Consider the following 23,100-nt stretch of genomic DNA (forward strand, 5'->3'; position numbering starts at 1 on the left):
GGAGGCTCTCTAGGCAGGCGGGCCAGCGACTCGATAGCCGGAAGTCGTCAGGGTTGCAGTCGAGTCCACCCAGGCTGGTCTAGACCTCAGTCGGCTCTGGTTGGCAGACGGAATGGCAGAGCGAGCTAAGCTGGAAGAGCTAGTGCGACTTCAGGGAGAGCGCGTGCGGGGTCTCAAGCAGCAGAAGGCCAGCACCGAGCAGGTGAGACCCAGGCGGCAGGGGAATGGCCAAGCAAAGCCAGGGAGGGCATAAAACGGGGGTGGTCTACACGGAGGTCAGGTATGTGAAGGAAGGGGACTGGATTGCTAAGGAGAAGGATGGGCTGGGTGGAGAGGTAGCCAGGAGGGGTCCCCAGAGAAGTAAGGCTAGTCTAAGCAGAGAGATCTGTCCCAGTTCCTGATGAGGGAGGAATATCGAATGAATGGCGGGGGAGGAGGGGAGTGACAGATGAATAGCTCAGAGGCCTTTTTCTCTCCACAGATCGAAGAGGAGGTGGCAAAACTACTGAAACTGAAGGCACAGCTGGGCCCTGATGAAAGCAAACAGAAGTTTGTGCTCAAAACCCCCAAGGTAATATGATTCCTATGGGGCCTCTGAGAATCCTAATTCCATTCACAAGGGCTCTAGTATGTTTGGTTCCCTAAACCAGGTCATTGAGGAGGCTCTGAAATATTGCAGAGGAAACAATAATTGCTCTGGGCACTGGGCTGGATTGAACTCTATCTGACTCATTATGGGAAGGCAAAATGATGACAGAAACTAGTTAGGTGGATGCTCAGGGGAGTCAGCCTGTTGCTGCTACTCCTTTAATTCAGTAACTCATTGAGTACTATGTTCTTAACATTGTACAAATCACTTAATACAACATGGTAGTATTAAAAGGAGTTCTGTTGTTCATGACAGTACATTGCAGCTGCTAAGAGGACATTAGGGAACTTTCCAAAGTCCGTCAAAACAGAACATTGACTTTATTAACGGCATGTCATATGCTCTTCCAGAAATAAAGGGTTTGGTAGTTCCATGTTTTAGTGATTCCTATAGTCCACTGAAAGACAGATTTAGGACAAATTATCCCACACATGCATATGTGATGGGTAATATAAAGAAATTAACAATAATGTCTGAAAAACATAAAAGAGAGTTGGAGGATCTAAGAAAGACTCATTGAGGCTTCAATGGATGAGAGACAGCCAAGAGAAGAGTGTAAGGAAATAGGTCCAGCAGAGTATGGAAACCCTGAGGCAGGAAAGAACTTTTTTTTAGTAGTTTCCAGGAACTAGAAACAGACCTATGTGACTAGAACCAGAGAGGTAGAGTGGAATGAAGTTGAAGATTCCTAGCTCATCCTTGAGGATTTCAATTCAAATGCGATTTTCTTTAAGTTCTGCAAACAGAACTATTTACTCCTTCCTCTCAGTTCTTTTGCCACTTCATACAAATCAGTATTTCACTGACTTTTAATAGTTACTCATGTGGTTTACTTACCCTGAGAGGCTTAGACTAGATGCCTAGAAATAAGTAGGTATTCAGTGAAAGTAACTGAAATTGAATTTCAAGGAAGAAGGGAAATGGTTTGTTTTCTTTGAGTTAAGGTTAAATTCTTTGGGCTCCTAAATTCATTGAGCTTTTCCTTTCTATATTCTCTCTTTTTCAGAGATTAAAGAGAGTATAAAATCTTGAAGCATAATGATTAATAATTATTCAAACTACTGAATGAGGTGTAAAATTTCTGGGGAATTTATGATAGCTCAGTCCAGCCTTATCTAAACTCAGCAATCAGTCCTGACATCACTAAAAGCAGGACAACTAGACATATGTTCCTGCTGATATGATGCAATAAGAAATACATAGCACTCACTATGAAATATTCTTGCCAAGGGAAGTTGAACTTAAATCCAATCAGGTCTTTGGACTATTAATTTAAACAAAATACCCAAGATGAAGGAATATGTTAAATGACACATGGAGGATATTGTTAACCAAATTTAAAATGTGAAAAAAAATTAAGTCAAATGACCCAATTTCCTCAATAAGTAAATTATATGAAAAGGAAAAAAAAAAAGAAAGCTGGGATGTAGCTCAGTGGCAGAGCAAGTACTTAGCGTGCACAAAACCCTGGGTTCAATCCCCAGCCCCACAGAAAAAGAAGAAAGGAAACTGAGAAATTGTCATAGATTAAACAAACATATCAACCAGGTACAGTATATAGACTTTGTTTAGAAGCTGATACAACTAGATTTAGTATTAAATACTATTAAAGGGTTGCTATGTAGTTTTGTGATTAAAATTAAGGTAGTGTTTTGAGTTTTCTTAAAATCATTACATGTTAGAGAATCATACTGAAATATATATGGATGAAAATGATAGAATATCTAGAATTTGAAAATACTTCAGGAAAAAGATGTCCGGGTTTAAATGAAATAAGAACAGGTGTTACTGGTTGTTGAAGTTAGGTAATGGCTACATAGTGATCTATAATATTATTCTCTAAATGTTGTCTTTGAAATTTCCCATAATATAATGTTAAAAGAAAATGAGGATTGGCGCATGCCTGTAATCCCAGCAGCTAAGGAGGCCGAGGTAGGAGGATATCGAGTTCAAAGCCAAGCTTGGGCAATGGTGAGGTGCTTAGCAACTCAGTGAGACCCTGTTTCTAAATAAAATACAAAATAGGGCTGGAGGTGTGGCTCAGTGGTCAAGCGCCCCTGAGGTCAATCCCTGGTACAAAAAAAAAAAAAAAATGAGGTTATGCTAAAGAGTAAATATCTACTTCACTTTGTTGAAACACATTTCTAAATGTGTAATTCATATTTTTACCAAAGATAACTCAGTAATGTAGGGGTAAGGCCCTTTCAAGGCAACTTCATGGTCAAAACCATTTTTATGATAATAAAACGTTATTTGCTTTTTCCACTGTTAACATTTGCACTGAAGGTGCAAAAGCACTGGTATGAGTAGAACGTCTGCCTTACCACAAATCGAGACAGTGGCACTAAACTATACTAGTAGCCAGTACAGTCATCTCTTGGTAACTTCAGGGGATTGATTCCATTTGTCTCCTACAAATATCCACAGGTAGTCAAGTATTTCATATAAAATGATTAGTATTTGCATACAAACCATGCACATCCTGTATACTTTAAATCATTTCTAAATTACTTATAGTGCTTAATATAATGTAAAAGCTATATAAATAGTTATTATATTGTTCAGGGATAATGACTAAGGAAAAAACTGTGTGTGTGTTCAGTACAGATGCAATTTTTCGCCAAAATATTTTTTAATCCAGTTTCTTAAATCTATAGATATGGATTTATGGTCCTTTGGATACAGAGGACCAAATATATGTTCTTTCCTCAGTGTACTCACAGTTAAAAAAATAAAATTCAGTGTCTGGGGCTGTAGCTCAGTGGCAGAGCGCTTGCCTGGCATGCATGAAGCACTGGGTTCGAGATCCTTAGCACGACATAAAAGTAAACAAATAAAATAAAGACATTTTGTCTATCTACAACTACCAAAAAAATAATAAAAATAGAAGCAAAATTCAGTTTCTCTCAAGAATGTTCTTTATAAAACAGTAAAAGTTTTTAATTTTATTTGATCTCAACCCTTGAATATGCTACTTGTACTTCATTCTGAAATGGGGAAAACACTTGAGCCATTGTTCAAGTTTTGAGCTTGGCTAGTTACGTTTTTCATAGAACATCTTTTTAATTTGAAAGAACAACTGAACGATAAATTATGGCTTTTCAGACTTGGATATTTAGCAGACATTTTTCAAAAAAATGAGCCTTGTCATTTTAAGGAAGACATGGCAGTGATTTATTGTCAGTGATAAAATTCAGGCATTCAAGTAGAAGTTAGAATTTTGGAATATTTTTATTTTCCACCATGAACTTGACAGCTTTCCAATGCTTTAAAGACTTTCTTGATGAGATCTGTGGTGATAATTGACAAGTATAATTTTCTGATATTGCATAATGAAATGTGTCAACATTTGAAAGATCTGTATAACTGTTATCAATGTATTTTGCAAATGACCCATGTATGTATAAAATCATGCATGGGTAGAAGATCTATTTAAAGTACAAGATACAGTAATGGGTTTGTTTTTTACTGTGGTAAAATATACATAATGAAATTTACTATTTTAACAATCTTTAAATGTACAGCTCAGTAGCATGAAGTACATTCACATTGTTTTATAACCATCACCACTATCCATTCTAGAACTTTTTCATCATCCCAAGTAGAAACTATACCCACTTAACAAAAACTCCCACACCACCTGCCCCTTCTGCCATCTGGTGACCACTATCTTATTTTCTGTCTCTGTCAATTTTACTATTCCAGTTACCTTATATAACTGTTAGGCTAATGCATTCTAATGTACCTGTATGAAAAATTCACTGATGTAACTTTCAGATTCCACATTACATGCAATCTTTAAGAAACAACTGCTTGTTGGATCTTGGGATAGTATTAAAGAATATCCACAGTTAGCTGAAAAGTTTGCTAAAATACTCCTTCTTTTATAAATATATATCTATTTAAGTTTAAATTATCTTCGTATACTTTAACCAAAACAACATATTGAATATTGAATACAGAATTGAATACAAAAAGCACAGCTGCCTTCTTTTAAGCCATACATTAAAGAATTGCAAAGATTACTCAGTGCCACTGTTCTTACTAAATATTTTTGTTTAGGAAAAGAGGTCCTTTGACGAGAGTTCTCCTGCTACAAAACTGGCTTCGGGTGATGACTTAACTTCTCAACATCCTATAATTTATCTACAAAATTTATCTCCCTAGCCTGTGTCTTAGGACTACTAACAGAAAAAAATTAAAGAACAAACAATAGTATTAATTAGAATTTAGAAGAAAATTATGTTGAGAAAGAAAGGCTGCTTGTAAACTTTAAAATTCAACTCTGAACCGCTTTGAGTTAGTTATGTGCCTGTTATCAGGTAGGTATTTTCTGTTAGACAAGGAAATTCTGTTATTCCCAAAATTTTTAAAAACCTGCTTGGAGAAAAATGGTCCAAGAATTCTAGAAAATAGAACCAAACTAAAATGGAAATGGAATTTAAAAGGCCAATAGCAAATGAGTATAGAAATTAATAGGGAATTTGTATTCATTTTACTATTCAGTGGCCTATAGGAAAATCTGAGTTTAGGAAAGGATTTGTTTTCCTCATTGTCGAGATCATTCTTTTATATTTCCAGAACTTACTCTTCTTTGTTTTAAATCTTATTCCTGATTCTTTGGTGGATTTTGACTCAGGGCACAAGAGACTACAGTCCCTGGCAGATGGCAGTTCGGGAGAAGGTTTTTGATGTAATCATCCGCTGCTTCAAACGCCATGGTGCAGAAGTAATCGATACACCTGTGTTTGAACTAAAGGTAAGAGAAGTGTGAAGAGAAACATATGCTTTTCATAATAGAAGTCATTCTTGCTCCTATTTACACTGAATTCCATAGCATCTGTACTTGGGATGTTTTCTAGATACATGGACGCCCCTATGTATATGAAGTATAAATATGCAACCAGTATCCCATTGATGGACCCTACAGTTGTTTATAGTTCTTTGCTATTAAAAACCAGCTTGCCCCAGCAACTTGGGAGGCTGAGGCAAGAGGATTACAAGTTCAAAATCAGCCTCAGCAACTTAGTGAGGCCCTGTTCAACTTAGCAAGACCCTGTCTCAAAATAAAAAATAAAAAGGACTGGGCATGCTCAGTGGTAAAGCACTCCTGGGCCCAATCCCTGGTCAAAAAAAAAACCCACACAGATTGTATCAATATCTGCTTGATGCCCATTACACTCAAAATACAATTCTGGCTCTTTACTTGAGCTTAGGAGGCCCTAGATCACCTGGCCACTGCCTTTTCCGCTTTATCTCATGCTATTTTCCCCCTTGGCCATTATATTATTCTGGTCTTCCTTCTAATCCTGGAAATATTAAATATGTTTTTACCTCAGGATGTTTATTCTTGCTCTTCCCTTTTCCCAAACTCTTTTTTTCCCCAGCTCTTTGCATGACTTTAGTTTCAGAGTAAATTATATTAGAGATTGCAGGCTTTAGTTTTAGATCTCAGCTTAGATACCATTCCTCAAATAATCCTCTCCAAATTGTCTACAGTAACCCCTCTCTATCACATCAACCTATTTTATGTCTTTTAGAGTAATTGTGACTATCTGAAATTATCTGTTAATTTCTTTCCTTGCATAATATAGTACCTGTTTCTTCTCACTGCCTTTGTCTTGTTCACTGATATATACTCAGTGCTTAGAGCAATGTCTATTCATGGGCATTTATCTACAGGGCAAATTCATATAAATGGAATTGCTGGGTCAAAAGATTGAACCCACTGGGCACACACCTGTAATCCCAGCAGCTCCAGAGACTGAAACAGGAGGATCGCAAGTTCAAAGTCAGCCTCAGCCTTAGCGAGGTCCTAAACAACTCAGTGAGACTGTGTCTCTAAATAAAATACAAAAAAGGGCTGGGGATGTGACTCAGTGGTTGAATGTCCCTGGGTTCAATCCCCAGTACCAAAAAAGAAAAAGTTTGAACCCATTTATATTTTTACAAACTATTCATGTGCTAGGGCTGCCATAATAAAGTACCACAGACTGGGTAGCATAAACAACAGAAATTAATCTTTTCACAGTTTTGGAGACCAAAAGTTTGAGATAAGGTGTTGGCAAGGTTGGTTCATTCTGAGGGCTATGAAGGAAGAATCTATTCCAGGCCTCTCTCCATGGTTTATAGATGGCCATCTTCTTCCTTTTGTCTTCACATCAACTCTTTGGGTCCAAATTTCTTCTTCTCATAAGTTCACCAGATATATTGAATTAGGGCCTTAGCTTAATTATCTCTTTAAAGACCCTGTTCCCAAATACAATCACATTCTCAGGTTACTAGAGGTTAGGACTTCAACATGAATGGGGGTACTCATAGTTCAGCTAAAAACAACAATCAGCATGTGTTTCTTATTCAAGGCACTGGGAATTTTCAGGCTTTTTACATCTTCGGCAGTCTGATGACTGAAATATGTTGTCACTGTTGAACACATCACAGGTTAAGGACTGCTATAATACCTTTAAGAAATTCTGTTTTAGCTTTTGACATTGTTTAGCTCTCTCAGGCATTATAAAAACACTTGTTTGTTGGTCTAATAACCCCTCTTAGAAGCTTATCCTCAAGAAAAATATTCAAAAACAGAAAAGATATGTATCCAAATAGGCTTATTGAAATGTTACAGAATATTTCTAAAAATTAGAATAACCTGGTGTGTATAGTTCTCACACCTATAATCTCAGCTGCTTGGGAAACTAAGGCAGAAGGATTACAAATTTGAGGCCAGCCTGAGCAACTTAGCTTTTATTATGAGACTGCTGTTATATAATAAAAGTACATAAATAATTACTCAATGGTAGAGTACCCCTGGGTTCAATCTCCTCAACCACCAGCAAAAAAAAATAGAATAACCTAAATACCTAAAAAGATAACAATAGGGAGGAAGTAAATACAGAGCTTCTTCTCACTGGAATATTGTACATCTTTTTAAAAAAATATTTTAAGCCAGATACAGTGGCATTCATCTGTAATCTCAGAGACTAGGGAGGCAGAGGTAAGAGGATCACAAGTTGAGGCCAGCCTCACCAACTTAGTGGGGCCCTAAGCAATTTAGCAAAATCCTGTTTCAAAGAAAAAAGGTCTGGGGATGTAGCTCAGTGGTAAAGTGCCCCTGGGTTCAATTCCCATTACAAAAATAATTATAATTTCAGCCAAGCACAGTGGTGCATGCCTGTAATCCCAGTAACTCAGGAGACTGAGGCAGGAGAATCTCAAGTTAGAGGCCAGCCTCCACAATTTAGCAAGACCCTTCTCAAAATCTTAAAGAAGAGGGGACTGGGATGTAGTTCAGTGGTTCAGCACTTGCCTAGTATGATGAGGCCATGAGTTCAATCCCCAGTATCACAAAAGAATAATATTAATAATATTGCTTTAGCTCTATCACAGAATGGAAAAATAATAAGCAGAAAAATCAATGCAAAATTGGTGTTTCCTTTTGATTTTAACTACATCAAACACATAAACATTGGAATAAAGAGCAGAGGGAATATGGACATGTTGAAATTATTCATGTTAGCATAGTGGATTTTTGTTTTCAAAACTTTCTTTTAAATTATTGTGACAAGGGCTGGGGATGTGGCTCAAGCGGTAGCGCACTTGCCTGGCATGCGTGCAGCCAGGGTTCGATCCTCAGCACCACATACAAACAAAGATATTGTGTCCACCGAAAACTGAAAAGTAAAAAATATTTTTAAAAACAATTAATTATTGTGACCATATTTCTTTGTTTTCTCCAGGAAACACTAACAGGAAAATATGGAGAAGACTCGAAGCTTATCTATGACCTGAAGGACCAGGGTGGGGAGCTGTTGTCCCTTCGTTATGATCTCACTGTATCTTTCTAAACTTGGGCTCTTTAGACTTTGGATGGATTAACTCTTACTAGGCTGTGGCTATTTCTAGCCTCAGGTATAGGACAGGCAGACAGGTAAGATTAAATATGAAACCTCAGGCAATTAGGGGATTATTTCTCTAAACCAGAAATGGGATATTACTAAAGAGCACAGCCTTAGAAATCGTCTGAATCCCAAGTGAGACTTCAGCTTTATGTCAAGGCCCAGATCCCAGTTCTACAACAATCCCCTGGCTCCAGAATATTTCTCCCCTGCCATTTGTAGTAGATAGAGTTCTCTTTTGTTGACCAACAGCACAGTTCCTTTATCTCCAAGCTACACAGAGAATCTTTGTTTAGAGATTTCCCCATGGCTCAGTGGCAGAGCGCTTGTGCCCAATCTGCTTAGCCCCCTGCTGTGTGAGCACAATGAGGGGAGACACTATCAAAGAGGAAGGAGTCCTCTTTTTGAGACTTCAGCTGCTCTTTACGGTATCACTATTGATTCTGTCTGATGTTCAAAAATGCTTTTAATCTTATGGGTGGTGGTTTTGCCTATACAGGGTGAGGTTAGACCCCAGCTTCTGTAGGTGATGATAACTTCCAAACTGTGATAAGAGGAACTTCCTCCTTAACTCTCTGTCATCAGGTTCCTTTTGCTCGGTATTTGGCAATGAATAAACTGACCAACATTAAACGTTATCACATAGCTAAGGTATACCGGCGGGATAATCCAGCCATGACCCGAGGCCGATATCGGGAATTCTACCAGTGTGTGAGTACTGGGAAACTATGGGGTAGGATGGGTAACTCCAGCTCTCCTTCAAGCCACTAGAATACTGAATACTGTGGTGTTTTAAACTGGTTGTCTCAATAATGTTTCTAGGTTGCCATGTTGTTTTCATATAGCTTTCACAATGGCCTTATGGGGAAGGGAAGAGAGATTTTCTCCATTTTACATAGACGTAAACCTGAGCCAGGTGCGGTGGCGCATGCCTGTAATGACCCAGCAGTTGAGGAAGCTGAGACAGGAAGATCTCGAGTTCAAAGCCATCCTCAGCAATGGTGAGGTGCTAAGCAACTCAGTGATTCCCTGTCTCTAAATAAAATACACAATAGGGAGCTGAGATTGTGACTCAGTGGCACAGCGCTTGCCTAGCATGTGTGAGGCACTGGGTTCAATTCTTAGCACCAAGTATCAAAAAATAAAATAAAGGTCCATTGACAACTAAAAATACGTTTATTTATTTAATCTTTATTTTATTTGCTTATTTATTTTTATTGGTGCTGGGGATTGAACCCAGAGCCTCACATATGTGAGGCAAGTGCTCTACCCCTGAGCTACAACCCCAGCCCCAAAACAATATATTTTAAAAAATTCAAAATAGGACTGGGGATGTGGCTCAGTGGGTGAGTGCCCCTAGGTTCAACAATCCCTGATACTCCCCCCCACCAAAAAAAAAAAAAAAAGAAGTAAACTTGATATTCAGCAGATGATGAGATCAGGTCTAGTGATTTTTATATTAAACCACTATGATAAGATTACATAAGTGGATGAGGAAATTCAATTTGAGATATCAAATCCTCCGAGCCGCCACACAGCCTTGTAGGTTCAAAACAGGGACTCCTTTATTCTCCGCACTCCCGCGAACTCCACGCACTGGGCCTTCTCCCACTCGGCCTTCTCCCCGACACACCACACACCAACCGGAAATCCCTCCTCCGGCACTTCCCCAACCAATGGGAACTCTCCGGAAATCCCCACCCGTGAGAACTCCAAAGTAGCAGGCCCAGACTGACAGCAGGGGTCTAATATTACAATTGAATATACAGCTTAACATAACCATTATCATCTCAATGGCTTGCTGGCATCACCTCTCAACCACTCCATTCTGGCAAAAATGCCATGCGTCATTCCAACTCAGCTATGGCCCTCAGCAGCTTCTGATGAATAGAAAAAAATGGTTATGACTAAGGCTGAATAATTGCCTTATAACAATAGGAGGAATTAGGGAAAACCTGATGAAGATATAGATAATGAAGGAAAATAGCCCAAAACATAGAAAGGAAACCACAACTGGGATTTTCCTCTGAGCTAATGATTGCTTGTAGAAAGTGAATGAGAATGTCTGTGCTTGAGTGCAAATAGGCCTTCATAGAGAGCTGAGCTCCCAAGAGTCCCTAAGATGTTTCAAACTCTGAGGCCCTTTAACTACCCCTCTTCCTGCAGGATTTTGACATTGCTGGGCAATTTGACCCCATGATTCCTGATGCAGAGTGCCTGAAGATCATGTGTGAGATCCTGAGTTCACTTCAGATAGGCGACTTCCTGGTCAAGGTCAGAAAGGAACAGGGCTGGGAGGGCAAGGTAGGGCCTGGATTCTCACAGGAGAAAGTCCTTGTGCAAAGGAACCAATAGCCCCGGTGATCAAGGAATATTGAGGTCACATAAAAGAAAGATATTCCCTCTTTATCATGTCTTGGGTCCCCACAGGTTAATGATCGGCGCATCCTCGATGGAATGTTTGCCATCTGTGGTGTTCCTGATGACAAGTTCCGTACCATCTGCTCCTCAGTGGACAAACTGGACAAGGTAACAACCCAAGCGCCTGACTCTCTTCTTAGATCCCACTCTGCCTTGAGAAATGAAAAATAAAATTAGGAGGAGGAAGTGCCTGCCTCTGTGCCCACCAAAGGAAGTTTAGCCCCAGGATCTAAGTTGAAAGGCAGCTTCTGCTCTAAGACTACCCCCACAGAGGATCCACCTTGCTGAGGTAGGGAAGCTGTCCAGGGTCAACAACTGGTATCTCTCTGTCCAGGTATCCTGGGAGGAAGTGAAGAATGAGATGGTAGGAGAGAAGGGCCTTGCACCTGAAGTAGCTGACCGCATTGGGGACTATGTCCAACAACATGGTGAGGAACAGAACCCAGCCTCCCTGTCAGCCTCCCACTGCTCTCAGTCCTAAGTGTGTGTAGAGAGTGAGTGTGTGTGCTAATATACACATGTGCTTGCAGTTCAGGCAAAAAGTTGAACCTACTGCCTTTTTCCTCTCCTGGACAATCTGGCTCATGAATCTTTCTCCCCAGGTGGGGTATCTCTGGTGGAGCAGCTGCTACAGGATCCTAAACTATCCCAGAGCAAGCAGGCCTTGGAAGGCCTAGGAGATCTGAAGCTGTTGTTTGAGTACCTGACCCTGTTTGGCATTGCTGACAAGGTAAGTCAACTTGGGGATGGAGGCCCTGGCTGACCTCTGGGGCTTCAGGTCCCTGATCCTAATCTGTACTGACCATATCCTTATCTCCACAGATCTCCTTTGACCTGAGCCTTGCTCGAGGACTGGACTACTATACTGGGGTGATCTATGAGGCAGTGTTGCTACAGACCCCAACCCAAGCAGGGGAAGAGCCTCTAGGTGTAGGCAGTATAGCTGCTGGAGGGCGCTATGATGGGCTGGTGGGCATGTTTGACCCCAAAGGGCGCAAGGTGCCATGCGTGGGGCTCAGCATTGGAGTGGAGCGGATCTTCTCCATCGTGGAGCAGAGACTAGAGGTAGGTCCTAGGGTGTGGGTACAAAATAGTCCAGGAAGGCAGTGGCATCCAAGCTACCTTTGATCTCCAAGTGAGCAAGAAATACAGAAAAGATGATTGTTGGCCTTCACAAATTCTAACCCAATTAAAGCCTCTTTTTATGGATTTGATCTGTCTCCACTAAATCCTGTGCTCTGAACCCCTACTTCCTCAGGGCTGTCAGGAACCTAGGCTGGTGAATCCAAAATTCAAGTCTTCCTCATAACAGAATACTTAATATTTTAATGTTATATGTCGGGACAGTGCTTGGTGATTTTGATGCATTAGCTAATTCTGGCAAATAGCCATCTATTTAGCATAGCTATTTTTTTTGCATGTTTTTATATATGAAATTGATAATTTGCTCAAAGTCATGAAACTTGTAAGTGGCAGAGTCAGAATTTAAATTCAGGTAGCCAAACTCAAGTCTTACTCCTAACCACTCTGTAACATTCTTTCTTGGTGGGCAGTATGTGTCTAAGACTTGAGATGGCTGCCTTGTCTCTCTAGCACCAAGACTAACACCAAGAAAGCCCCTCATGGCCTCAAGCCCTCCTTTTTTTTTTTCTTTTTTTTTTTTTAAACTGGGGGGGATACTAGGGATTGAACTCAGGGGCACTCAACCACTGAGCCACATCCCTAGCCCTATTTTGTATTTTATTAGAGACAGGGTCTCACTGAGTTGCTTAGCGCCTCACTAAATTGCTGAGGCTGCTTTGAACTCACAATCCTCCTGCCTCAGCCTCCCGAGCCGCTGGGATTACAGGTGTGCACCACTGCGCCCAGCTAAACTTTATTTTTCTTTTATGCGGTGCTGAGGATCAAACCCAGTGCCTCACATTTACTAGGCAAGCACTCTACCAGTGAGCCACAATATCAGCCCCAAGCCCTCCTTTCATGCTGCTGCTCTTAAATGGCTGGCTGCATTTTATCCTTAGGAATATTCTGGCAACTTTCCCAATGTTCCTGTGTTACTATGGTCATAGCAGGACCTCTTCTACAGGGTGGACATGATGCATGTTTCCCAGTTGAGGTCCAATGTAGGCATCTTACATTGTAAGAACTTTTTTTTTTTTTTTAGTTATTGATAGAACTTTATTTTTATTTATGTATATGTGGTGCTGAGAATCGAACCCAGTGCCTCACACATGCTAGGCAAGTGCTTTACCACTGAGCTACCACCCCTAGCCCACATTGTAAGAACTTTGACAGTACTTTCCAGAAAAAGTCAAAGGGCAGCAGCAGCATTTGCCCTTGTCCCCCATACCTTGGGTTCTGTCCTAGAACTGAAGTATTAGAGACATAGTCTCCTGAATGGACAAGTAGTTAAGTAGGGACTTTAGAAGGCCAGGGCTGATTTGCTTGCCTGGGATGGCCTCATAGTAGTACTTCTGTGTGAATGTTCTTATGGACCTTTAACATATTAGACAGAAATGAGCTTGAAATAATGCAAATAAGATATATTTTCCCTTGCCCTAGATTATTTTTTCTGGCAAGGCATATGTATAAGTTTATTTCTTCTATCTTCTGAGAGCTACCCTAAGCTAAATTGCTACATGAGAACACCAATCCCTTCCCTGGTGAAACTCACTGACTTGGACCTAGTCTCTCAGAATGTTAAGTAGAACCTACCCTGTCAGTGTTTGCTCCTTGACAGTGTTAGCCCTGCTGTCTGACATTTATCTGCCCATTCACCAGGCTTTAGAGGAGAAGGTCCGGACCACAGAGACACAGGTGCTTGTGGCATCTGCACAGAAGAAACTGCTGGAGGAGAGACTGAAGCTTGTCTCAGATCTGTGGGATGCTGGGATCAAGGTACAGGGTACAAGCCCCAGGATGGCAGCAAACTTGGAAATGCTAGGCACAAACTAAATAGAAGTTCATCTATAGGGTCTTTTGCAATTATTTCTTTTTTTTTTAATATTTTGTTGTTGTTGTCAATGGACCTTTATTTTACTCAGTTATATGTGGTGCTGAGAATTGAACCCAGTGCCTCACACATGCTAAGCAAATGCTCTACCACTGAGCTACAACTCCAGCCTGCAATTATGTCTTGAGGTGGAACTAAGAGCAGGATGCCAGTTTGGGTTTCCACGAATTTGTCCCTGAAGATAGCAGAAGCCAGTCTTCATCATCTGCCCTGGTCCCTTGCAGGCTGAGCTGCTCTACAAGAAGAACCCAAAGTTACTGAATCAGTTGCAGTACTGTGAGGAAGCAGGCATCCCACTGGTGGCCATCATCGGGGAGCAGGAGCTCAAGGAAGGGGTTATCAAGCTCCGTTCAGTGGCTAGCAGAGAAGAGGTAAGGGGGAGGTCAGGAATGCCAAGGAAGGAGAATATAAGCCAAGTTGATGGGCTCATGCCTATTTGAGACCTGAGCAAAAGCCTGGCATTCATATAGTACAAATGCTTAAAGGAGTTAAATAAGGACTTAACATGTTACTATGGTCATAGCAGGATAAAGACACATATACCCTGTGTCTTTCTGTCTCCTGAAGAGGCACGGACTACCTTAGGGTGTCTGAATGGGTTCTTGCTCCCAGTGAGCCAAATCTGATGACTAGAAGAAGTAGGCACTCAAGGAGCAATGGAGTGGAAGATGCTTATACTACCTTCTTCCCTGTCCTGCCCAGGTGGACGTCAGAAGAGAAGACCTTGTGGAAGAGATCAGGAGGAGAACAAGCCAACCCCTCTGCATCTGCTGAACTGTGTAAACTATGAAAGGAAAGTGGGACTGGCATTGTTTGAGACTAAAACAAAACTGCATATGTACTTCAACAGCTTTGCACATTCCTGTTGCAGCAGGAAGACCTCAAATGTGGTCAGAACAGAGACTTTTTATTTTTATTATGATTATCTTACTGGTAATCAGCGACAAAAGTGGCCAAGTACTACACCACTTTTATAGAAGGCCCTGGGGATTAGACGAGTCTTTTTCCTGAGTTACCTGTGGGGGTTCTGAAATGGCCTCAACCACAGGGTCCCATACCAGATGGAGCAGATGTCTTCCTGCAACTAATCGCCAAAGGTCTAATAAAATGTCTCAACCACTGGAGCCTGTCCGTTTCATTAATGCCTAGCACTGCCTTCCCCATCACCCATTCAGATCAAGTCAGGAGTGGAAATGGCAAAAAGACACGGTACTGCCCATGAGCTATCCCCTAAAGTGAAAGGGGCATCCAGGGGCCACCACCCTCCCCATTGCAAATGACTCCACTCCTTGGGATGCAAGCCTGGCTCGCCAGGGTTTCTAGTTTTCCACTTGAGTGTCCAAGGCCCATGGCGCACGTGCAGTGGTTACCTCCACCCTCGGGAGGCGGGGTTGCGCTCTGCCAATAAGAGCTGGGGGCGGGGGTGGAGGGTAGGGAAGATTCCAGAGGCCGACGGAGGGAGTTATAAAGAGGGTGCTGGCGGGCTTGGATAGAGCCATGCAGTCCAAACGGGAGTGTGAGGTAAGTGGCGATGTAGGGGTTCAACGAGCTCCGCCCGTGCAGGGGGTTTTCCGCAGGGATCCCAACATTGTAGGCGAGGTGGGGACTTACTTGGCGATCCGCCATTCCAGCCTGCCTTTTTTCTCTCAGCAATGGTGTGAAAGAGTGAATCCTGAGAACAAGGCGGCCTTGGAGGCATGGGTTAGAGAGACGGGCATTCACCTGGTGCAGGTGAACGGGCAGAGGAAATACGGCGGGCCACCCCCAGGTACCGTAGCCCTAGCCCCTATGCCTGCACTTGCTGCGCTGCGCCAGCCTGACGCCGGCACCCATTGAGGGAGGGCCTGCCCCGAGGTTCCGCAGTAAGAAACCCCTAACTACCCGAGAGCAGATGTGGAAATTTATCCAGTTACCCGGTCACTCTCCCGTCGAGGAGCACCTACCCTGTGCCACCCGCATTGTTTGCTGTCACTTAATTTATACCTATGACCTGAGTGGGATACGGGCATTCCCATTTTATAGACGTTCGGTGGCATCGCCCCCTCCCTTGCTGGTTCCTTGGGCTCAGACGTCCATGGAACCAGTGACTGACGGTGCCCCTCTACATCCTCTTCCCCAGGCTGGGTGGGAAGCCCGCCGCCGGCTGGGTCAGAGGTGTTTATCGGACGGCTGCCCCAGGACGTGTATGAGCACCAGCTGATTCCACTATTCCAGCGCGTGGGCCGCCTCTACGAGTTCCGCCTAATGATGACCTTCAGCGGCCTGAACCGCGGCTTCGCCTACGCCCGCTATAGCTCGCGGCGCGGCGCCCAGGCCGCCATAGCCACGCTGCACAACCACCCGCTGCGGCCCTCCTGCCCGCTGCTGGTGTGCCGCAGCACTGAGAAGTGCGAGCTGAGCGTAGACGGGTTGCCGCCGGGCGTAAGCCGCCGCGCGCTATTGCTTGCGCTGCAGCCGCTGGGTCTCGGCCTGCAGGAGGCGCTGCTGCTGCCCAGTCCCGGACCTGCGCCCGCACAGATCGCGCTGCTGAAATTCAGCTCGCACCGCGCAGCTGCCATGGCCAAAAAGGCCCTGGTAGAAGGTAGGGGTGGAGGCTGCGGGGAGGCGGCTGGTTGCACTTAAAGTCCTAAAATCTTAGGGTCAAGCGTGCTTGAGTTTGCTACCTAACGCTAATTCCAATAGTGCTACACCTACCACTTACGGAACATTTCTCCTTGCATTCCCTAGACGACTTCTTTAACATTTCAATGAAAAAACTGACTTGCCCTAGGGAGCCCAACCAAACCTACCTTCTATCTATTGTAGAACTTGCTTCTTTAGACCAGTGTGAATTAAATACAATGGGTAGCCCCAAAGGTTAGCTATTGTAATGGCTATGAGGTAGATAAAGCCTGCTTCAAACTACTCCAAGGAATCTTAGAGGGCAGCAGTTTGTACACCCCCTTTACACATAAATACAGTGAAGCCTAAAGAAGTTGTTTAACTTACCCAGGGTTACACAGCCAGGAAGTGAGGAGGCTCTAAATTAAACACAGGCTTATGTAACCCCAGAAGGTTCAGAGTCTGGGGAACTTGGGCCCAGGGCTTAGACTTGCCCTTATCTCTTGCCTTTTTCCTGCAGGGCAATCACGCCTCTGTGGAGAACAGGTGGCTGTGGAGTGGCTCAAGCCAGACCTGAAGCAGCGACTGCGCCAGCAGCTCATGGGTCCCTCTATGCGGTGCCTACAACCAGATAGCAACCGACTAGCCCTGGCCAGGGACAAGCTAGGGTCCCAAGGGGCTAGAGCTGCCTTGCAGCTACTCTGCCAAAGAATGAAGCTGGGTAGCCCAGTATTCCTCACCAAGTGTTTGGGCACAGGACCTGCTGGCTGGCACCGTTTCTGGTACCAGGTAGTGATCCCTGGACATCCAGTGCCTTTCAGTGGCCTCATCTGGGTTGTACTGGCTCCAGATGAGCAGGACGGGCATGAGGTGGCCAAGGATGCTGTGTCTGCACGGCTGCTGGAGGCACTGAGTGATTCTGGGGCCAGCTTCCTATGGTATGCTGGGGCTGAGGCAGGTGCTATGGTTAAGCAGTGACCTCATCCTCCCCACGGGCAGCTTGAACAGGTAGGCAGAGCCTGTGTCTGTCTGCAGCCCAGCAGGCCTGGGCAGTCACTATCTGATCCCACAAGGGGAAGTGGCACAGGCCCTGCCCTAGGCCTGAGACAGCCACCCTGCTGGGACAGGGCCCCATCACACCTGGGGCTATTCAAGTTTGTCTTAAGTTGTGGTGAGGGACCTTGGCCTCCCCTTTTGAGCCTAGGGTCTAACCTGACCCTGTATTCTTCCTTGGTCTTTCCCTGTGGCACACATTATACCTGTCTACCCGCCCCCATCCAAGCTTAGCATGAATCGTGTATTTCTCTTTATTTTTATTTGGAGAATTTGCTGAGCCAAAGGGTTGAAGCCTGCCCTTTTACCACTTGTCCTTCTGGTTTTGGTTCATGTATGGTTTTGAGCTTTTCTATGCTGATTGTATTTATATTAAACCCCTCGTTGGTATACACACGTGTCTGTGCTGTCTTGCCATAGTTGAGGGTTTGTCTTCTGGTAGTGAGCAGCTGCTATAGAGCAAGTACTTCCCACTTCAGTGCCCTGAATCCTGGGCCTCTGTGCAACTTCTTACTCTTCACAACACAAATTGATGTTGTGGCTAAGTAGGTTCAATCTCCAGCACCAAAAATGATTTGAATATTCATGTCCTCTTTGGAGGTCCATTCCAGGAAGCAAGGCTCTTTCATATAAAGACCTGTCCTCATCCTCTCAGTCACTGTCATTCTCACTGTCCTCCTCTTCTGAAACCTTGGAATCCTCTCCCTCTTCCCTCAGCCCTGCAAAGAAGTCATCAGTGCTCCAAGCCTTGCTGCTCAGAGCACGCAATGGGCCTCCCTTTTTCTTGCGTCGACGGTAGTCATCCACCACCACAGCACGTAGCTGGGTCATGTTCCAAAACTTGACATGCTGGTCATGACCACTGCTGGCTAAGAAGCGGCCACAATGGGAAAGAGCCAGCTCTTCCACAGGTTCTCCAGCATGCTGGCCCACACTGCCCACCACTCGATTTGGCAGGATGTTCACAGCCCTGGGTGGAGAAAGAACAGTGTTGGGTACTGGCTAGCTGGACTTGTCCTTTTTGTAACCAAGGGTTGTCCCAGCTTCCCTTACCTGATGATTCCATCAGTGGAGCCAGTGCACAGCAGACTCTCAGTGACTGGAATCATACAGTCAATGGACTCAGCTCTTAGGGCAAAGCGGTCACTTGTAGCCCCAAAACCGTTCCAGTTGAAGAGATAGATGGTACCTTCACTAGATCCACAGGCCACTTTTTTCCCATGCTGAAAGAAATAAAGCAAAACATGTCTGTGGAGCCACCTCAAACTACACCTTTATCTAGCACATACACACACACCCCATCCCATCATTCCCAGCTGTACTTTCATGAGAGTGACAGAAGTCAGGTCCCCAGACTGAGGTTCTGAGAGCAGCTCGAACCGACGTCGCTTGATATTGAAGACTCCAAGGCAGCCATCCCCACTGCAGAGAGTAGAGCACTAACTTGGCCAAAAGTTTCTTTGGGGAAAACTGACTCGGGGACAGGAGGGGTAAGGAGGCATCTCTGAGGCTGTACCTGGCTGTTAGTAGCAACTTCTTTGCTGGGTCCAGGGCCATGTCAGCAATGTATTCCTCATGCTGCCGCATATCCATCAAGGGGCCCTCCTTCCGAAGGTCCCAGAGCCGGACTCCACCTGTGTCATCCCCAGTGGCCAAAACATTCTCATCCACCAGCAGCAGACTGTTGATGGGGGCACTGGAGAGGCAGATGCAGAACTTCTTGGAGTACCTGTCCTCATAGGGACCTCCTGATCCTTACCCCTCACTTCAGTGCGCAAATAACTAGCTCCCTTACCTATGAGCCTTGGAAATACGTCTTTCCAGTCGGCCCTGTTCCACATCTAGAACATGGATGGCTTTGTCCTTGGAGACAGTAACAAGTTCTGGGAGGAAAGGTGCTCAGGTCATAGTGCTGCTCACTGCACCATTCCCACATTACCAGCTGTCTTTACCAGTACTTACTCTGCCCATCTTCAGAGAAGACCACAGCTCGGCAGGACTTGAGATGGTGACCTGAGGACCAAAGTTCCTTGGTTTCTCCCTCTTGGCAAGAGTAGGAAAACCTAGGGAGAAAGGAGGGAGGTGAATGACCCTCAGGCCATGCCTGGGATACATGGAGTGCAGAGACCAACTAGGTAGACCAACCTTCCAACCTAAATAAGCATTCTTGCTTGCACACCTCCGAGCCCAAAGAGCTTACCACCCTGTTTATCCATTTCCAGTGAGCTTCAAATGTTAAGGTTTTTCAGTAGATATTAATTCAAGGTGTTTTTGCATAGGACTTCTCTGTGATTTCCCTCCACCCTGTCTTTCTTTTACCATCCTTTGAAAAGATTGGGTCTGGACCACTATGGAGGCCCAGAAATTCTTGTTAAATCAGTGATAGAAAACTAGCCCCCAAAAGAAGGGTGAACATCAGGGTATGTGCCCTCCATGTCCCCAGGAGCTAAGAAACAAAAAAGGCTGGGGATGTTGCTTAATGGTAAATCCAAGTAGCAAAAAAAAAAAGGGAAGCAGAAAGGCAGTAGCCTATAAACTCATCCTTGAAGCAATTACCCATCAAGGAATATCATAGTGCTTGCCTCCCCAACAGATCATTCAGTATAGCTGAATGAGATCCCACAGGACAAGCAGTCTGATTTTAATCTCCAGAAAAGGACCCCTTTCACAATGGTTATGGGAAGAAGAGTCAGAGGCCCAACAGAAGGCAGCAACTGAGGATAAACAGAACTGGATGACAAACAGAGGAAGGAGCGCTGGAAATAAAGGTGGAGGTCAAGAGAACTCCCAAGTTTATCTTGCACTGTAAATACGGATAGTAATAGAAAAGAACCTATATTTGTTGATCTACTTGGGGGCTATACTGAACATTTGTCCCCTCTAAAGATAAGTGTTGTTTCCATTTTTAGAAATATAAATACAGAAGTTAACCTGCTATAAACCTTTATAACTAATGAGAGATTAAAGTAAATTTCATAACAACCCTCCTGGTTATAAACTTTAGTGGCTTTCCACTGCTTCATGCCTACATTTCTTGCTAAAAATCAAACTTGTATTGAACACCTTACTTGAATTAGAGGGAAGAGATAAAATGGAGAACAAAAGAGACTATATACTACACTCCTGACAAGTGTTTTTCAAATTCCAGTCATAATCCATTAGTGAGCTGCAATCAGCACTTTGTGTGCATGTAATAATGATAAAGAAGAAATTATCAGAATACATTATACATAAATATAAATGGTATTATTACAATGTGGCAAAGCCAAAAGTTTTAAAAACCTTAGTGAAGAAGACAAGCATTCAAATAACTACACCAGCAGATGTATGGCTACCAGCAATTATAAAGTTTATGAGGGAAAAGGACAATGACATCTGGCAGGTATCTATTTTTTTTCAGATTCTAATATTTATTTAGTTATAAGTGGACACAACATCTTTATTTTTTATGTGGTGCTGAGGATCGAACCCAGTGCCTCTTGCATGCTAGGTAAGTGCTCTACCTCTGAGCGGTAACCTTAGCCCTAGGTATCTAATTTTAAGTCTGGGGAATGATGGAAGAGGGAAGAGAGGCTTAGAGCTCTGGAATAGTAGGTAAAGGGGAGGGGAAAGTATTTTCCAGACATAAGGAATGGCATGTGCAAAGGCGCTGAGGCTTCAAGATACTGAGCGAGGAAAGGGTGAATGAGCACAGAAAGCAAACATGTACAGACATGGGCCTAGCGGAAAAGGACCTGAAAGCCAAATTAAGGGGTCTCTTCTAAATCCTAAAAGCAGACTATTGAAGGATTTTAACCTCGGGGGTGACGTGATCAGACGTGTTTTTAAAAGATCAGTTAAAGGTGGAAAATCAAGGAGCCCGTTAATCCTGTGTCGGGCTCAATATAATCGATGGTAAATAAGTCTCATACACCCTTTATTCTGCTCAGCTCTTGTGAGTCACGACGTTCCAGCTTTGTCTTTTCAGTTCTTTCAACAAATTGTGTGGTAACTTAACGTTAAGTCAAACGTTAAGGAACGTATGAGATTAGATGAATCCTGCAAAATGAGTCTCCCCTGCAACATTTTCTCCTCCCTCGTCCCCGCTCCATCCCTGGGAAAGGAGACACCATGCCCCTAGCCCAGCACCTCACTCACACGAATACGTCCCCGTCCACATCCCCTGCTGCCAGCAGGTCTCGGGTTGGATGGAAGGCCAGCCCACTGGCCGGCGCTTCCAGCACGATATCTTCCGGGGTGTCCCGGATCCGGGCCGGGGATTCGGTGGAGTCAGGGTTTTCCTCGTCGCTCTCATCCTCGGCGGGCCTCTCCGCACACGTGCTGTCCATGCTGGGGAGGATTGGGGGGCGAAACTGCCGGCTGGCTAGCGACAAGTGAAGTAGCGCAACGCGGAAGTTGTGCCCCAGCACGCCGCTTCGGCGTCGGGGGCGGGGAGAGGGCGGGGTGGGGCCGGAAGTGCCTTGTCAATACCCTCCTCAGTCACTTCTTATGAAGTCGGAACTGCACGTAAGTCCTCTCCCCTCACACTATCCCATTCTGGTGGATGCTCCCTCAGGTAACTAGGAGGAGGACTTAATTCATTCTTAAATAGGAGAGGGACACCAGTCATTTGTGGTTTGTTGAAATCCAAATCCATGGTAAGCAGCAGCCAAAGCGCTTAGGAAGCAGCAAAAGCCCACAAAGCAAAAGCCTCGCAAAGATGACCTACAGGGGTCTTAAGGAGACAACCCGCGTACACTTTAAAGCCACCATCCATGCCCAATGTATTTGAGTCGAAACTGAACAATGCCTGTGAGCCTTCTTACAGTTTAGCTCCAGACTCTCAGCCGGCTAGACTGGCAGTGCTCAAGGCTATTGAGCAATTGCTGAAGAAAAAAAATGGACATCACAACTGATGCTCTGGATATCTCTATTACTTAAGGTCACTCTGCACTCTGCATGGTAAGGCAGAGGAGGAGCAGGTGCCAGGTTTAAGAAAAACTGCTCACATCTCTTTGATACTAAGCCTTCTAAGACATTTTTATATGCTCATGTCCAACACCTTAAAAAGAGGTGAAATAAATGAGGTTACAAACTTCTGAGAGAGGCTATGTTCCATTTGCTGATTGGAAAGTGTCCTGGTCACCCACCAGAGAGCCTTGATCACTTCCTTAAGGTTGAAGGTATTGCAGAAACTGTGTATGTGGTGCTGAAGATTGAACCCAGGGTCTTGTGCATGTGAGGCAAGCACTCTACCAATTGAGCTATATCCCCAGTCCCCAGAAACTGAATTTTAAAGTGGCAGTCAACCCCCAGGTCTTATTCTTACTGCCCTTCTAGGTATCAATAATAAGCCATGTCTCTTGACATTTTCCTTAATTGGGACTAAAGCCCACACTTGTCATTATTCTGAAATTAGCCATTCTAGATCTGTTGGAGACAGGGCCCAATATCAGCCTCTTAGGTGCCATTGACAAAGCTGGCCTCCT

General features: G+C 44.0%; 3 protein-coding genes across 3 annotated transcripts; 2 read left to right on the forward strand and 1 right to left on the reverse strand.

The window, feature by feature from the left end:
• The first annotated feature begins 27 nt into the window (after positions 1 to 27).
• Positions 28 to 15,102, forward strand: Hars1 (histidyl-tRNA synthetase 1). Its single transcript, XM_027927545.3, has 13 exons — positions 28 to 202; positions 482 to 571; positions 5,289 to 5,408; positions 8,386 to 8,481; positions 9,130 to 9,255; positions 10,711 to 10,818; positions 10,975 to 11,073; positions 11,300 to 11,393; positions 11,568 to 11,695; positions 11,788 to 12,030; positions 13,747 to 13,863; positions 14,203 to 14,349; positions 14,681 to 15,102. The coding sequence occupies exons 1-13, from the start codon at positions 113 to 115 to the stop codon at positions 14,750 to 14,752; spliced, it is 1,530 nt and encodes a 509-aa protein (XP_027783346.2). The 5' UTR covers positions 28 to 112; the 3' UTR covers positions 14,753 to 15,102.
• Positions 15,103 to 15,441: 339 nt separating this feature from the next.
• Dnd1 (DND microRNA-mediated repression inhibitor 1) lies at positions 15,442 to 17,557 on the forward strand. The gene is made up of 4 exons (XM_027927504.2): positions 15,442 to 15,499; positions 15,629 to 15,746; positions 16,098 to 16,559; positions 17,100 to 17,557. Exons 1-4 carry the CDS (start codon positions 15,476 to 15,478, stop codon positions 17,555 to 17,557), a joined length of 1,062 nt encoding a protein of 353 aa, XP_027783305.1. The 5' UTR covers positions 15,442 to 15,475.
• A 315-nt stretch (positions 17,558 to 17,872) lies between these two features.
• Positions 17,873 to 22,051, reverse strand: Wdr55 (WD repeat domain 55). The gene is made up of 7 exons (XM_027927867.2): positions 21,770 to 22,051; positions 19,595 to 19,695; positions 19,428 to 19,515; positions 19,149 to 19,328; positions 18,955 to 19,054; positions 18,686 to 18,855; positions 17,873 to 18,602 (listed from the first exon to the last, which is right to left on the reverse strand). Exons 1-7 carry the CDS (start codon positions 21,958 to 21,960, stop codon positions 18,284 to 18,286), a joined length of 1,149 nt encoding a protein of 382 aa, XP_027783668.1. The 5' UTR covers positions 21,961 to 22,051; the 3' UTR covers positions 17,873 to 18,283.
• Positions 22,052 to 23,100: the final 1,049 nt, after the last annotated feature.

The sequence above is a fragment of the Marmota flaviventris genome, chromosome 5 (assembly GCF_047511675.1).
Source record: "Marmota flaviventris isolate mMarFla1 chromosome 5, mMarFla1.hap1, whole genome shotgun sequence".
NCBI lineage: Eukaryota > Metazoa > Chordata > Mammalia > Rodentia > Sciuridae > Marmota > Marmota flaviventris.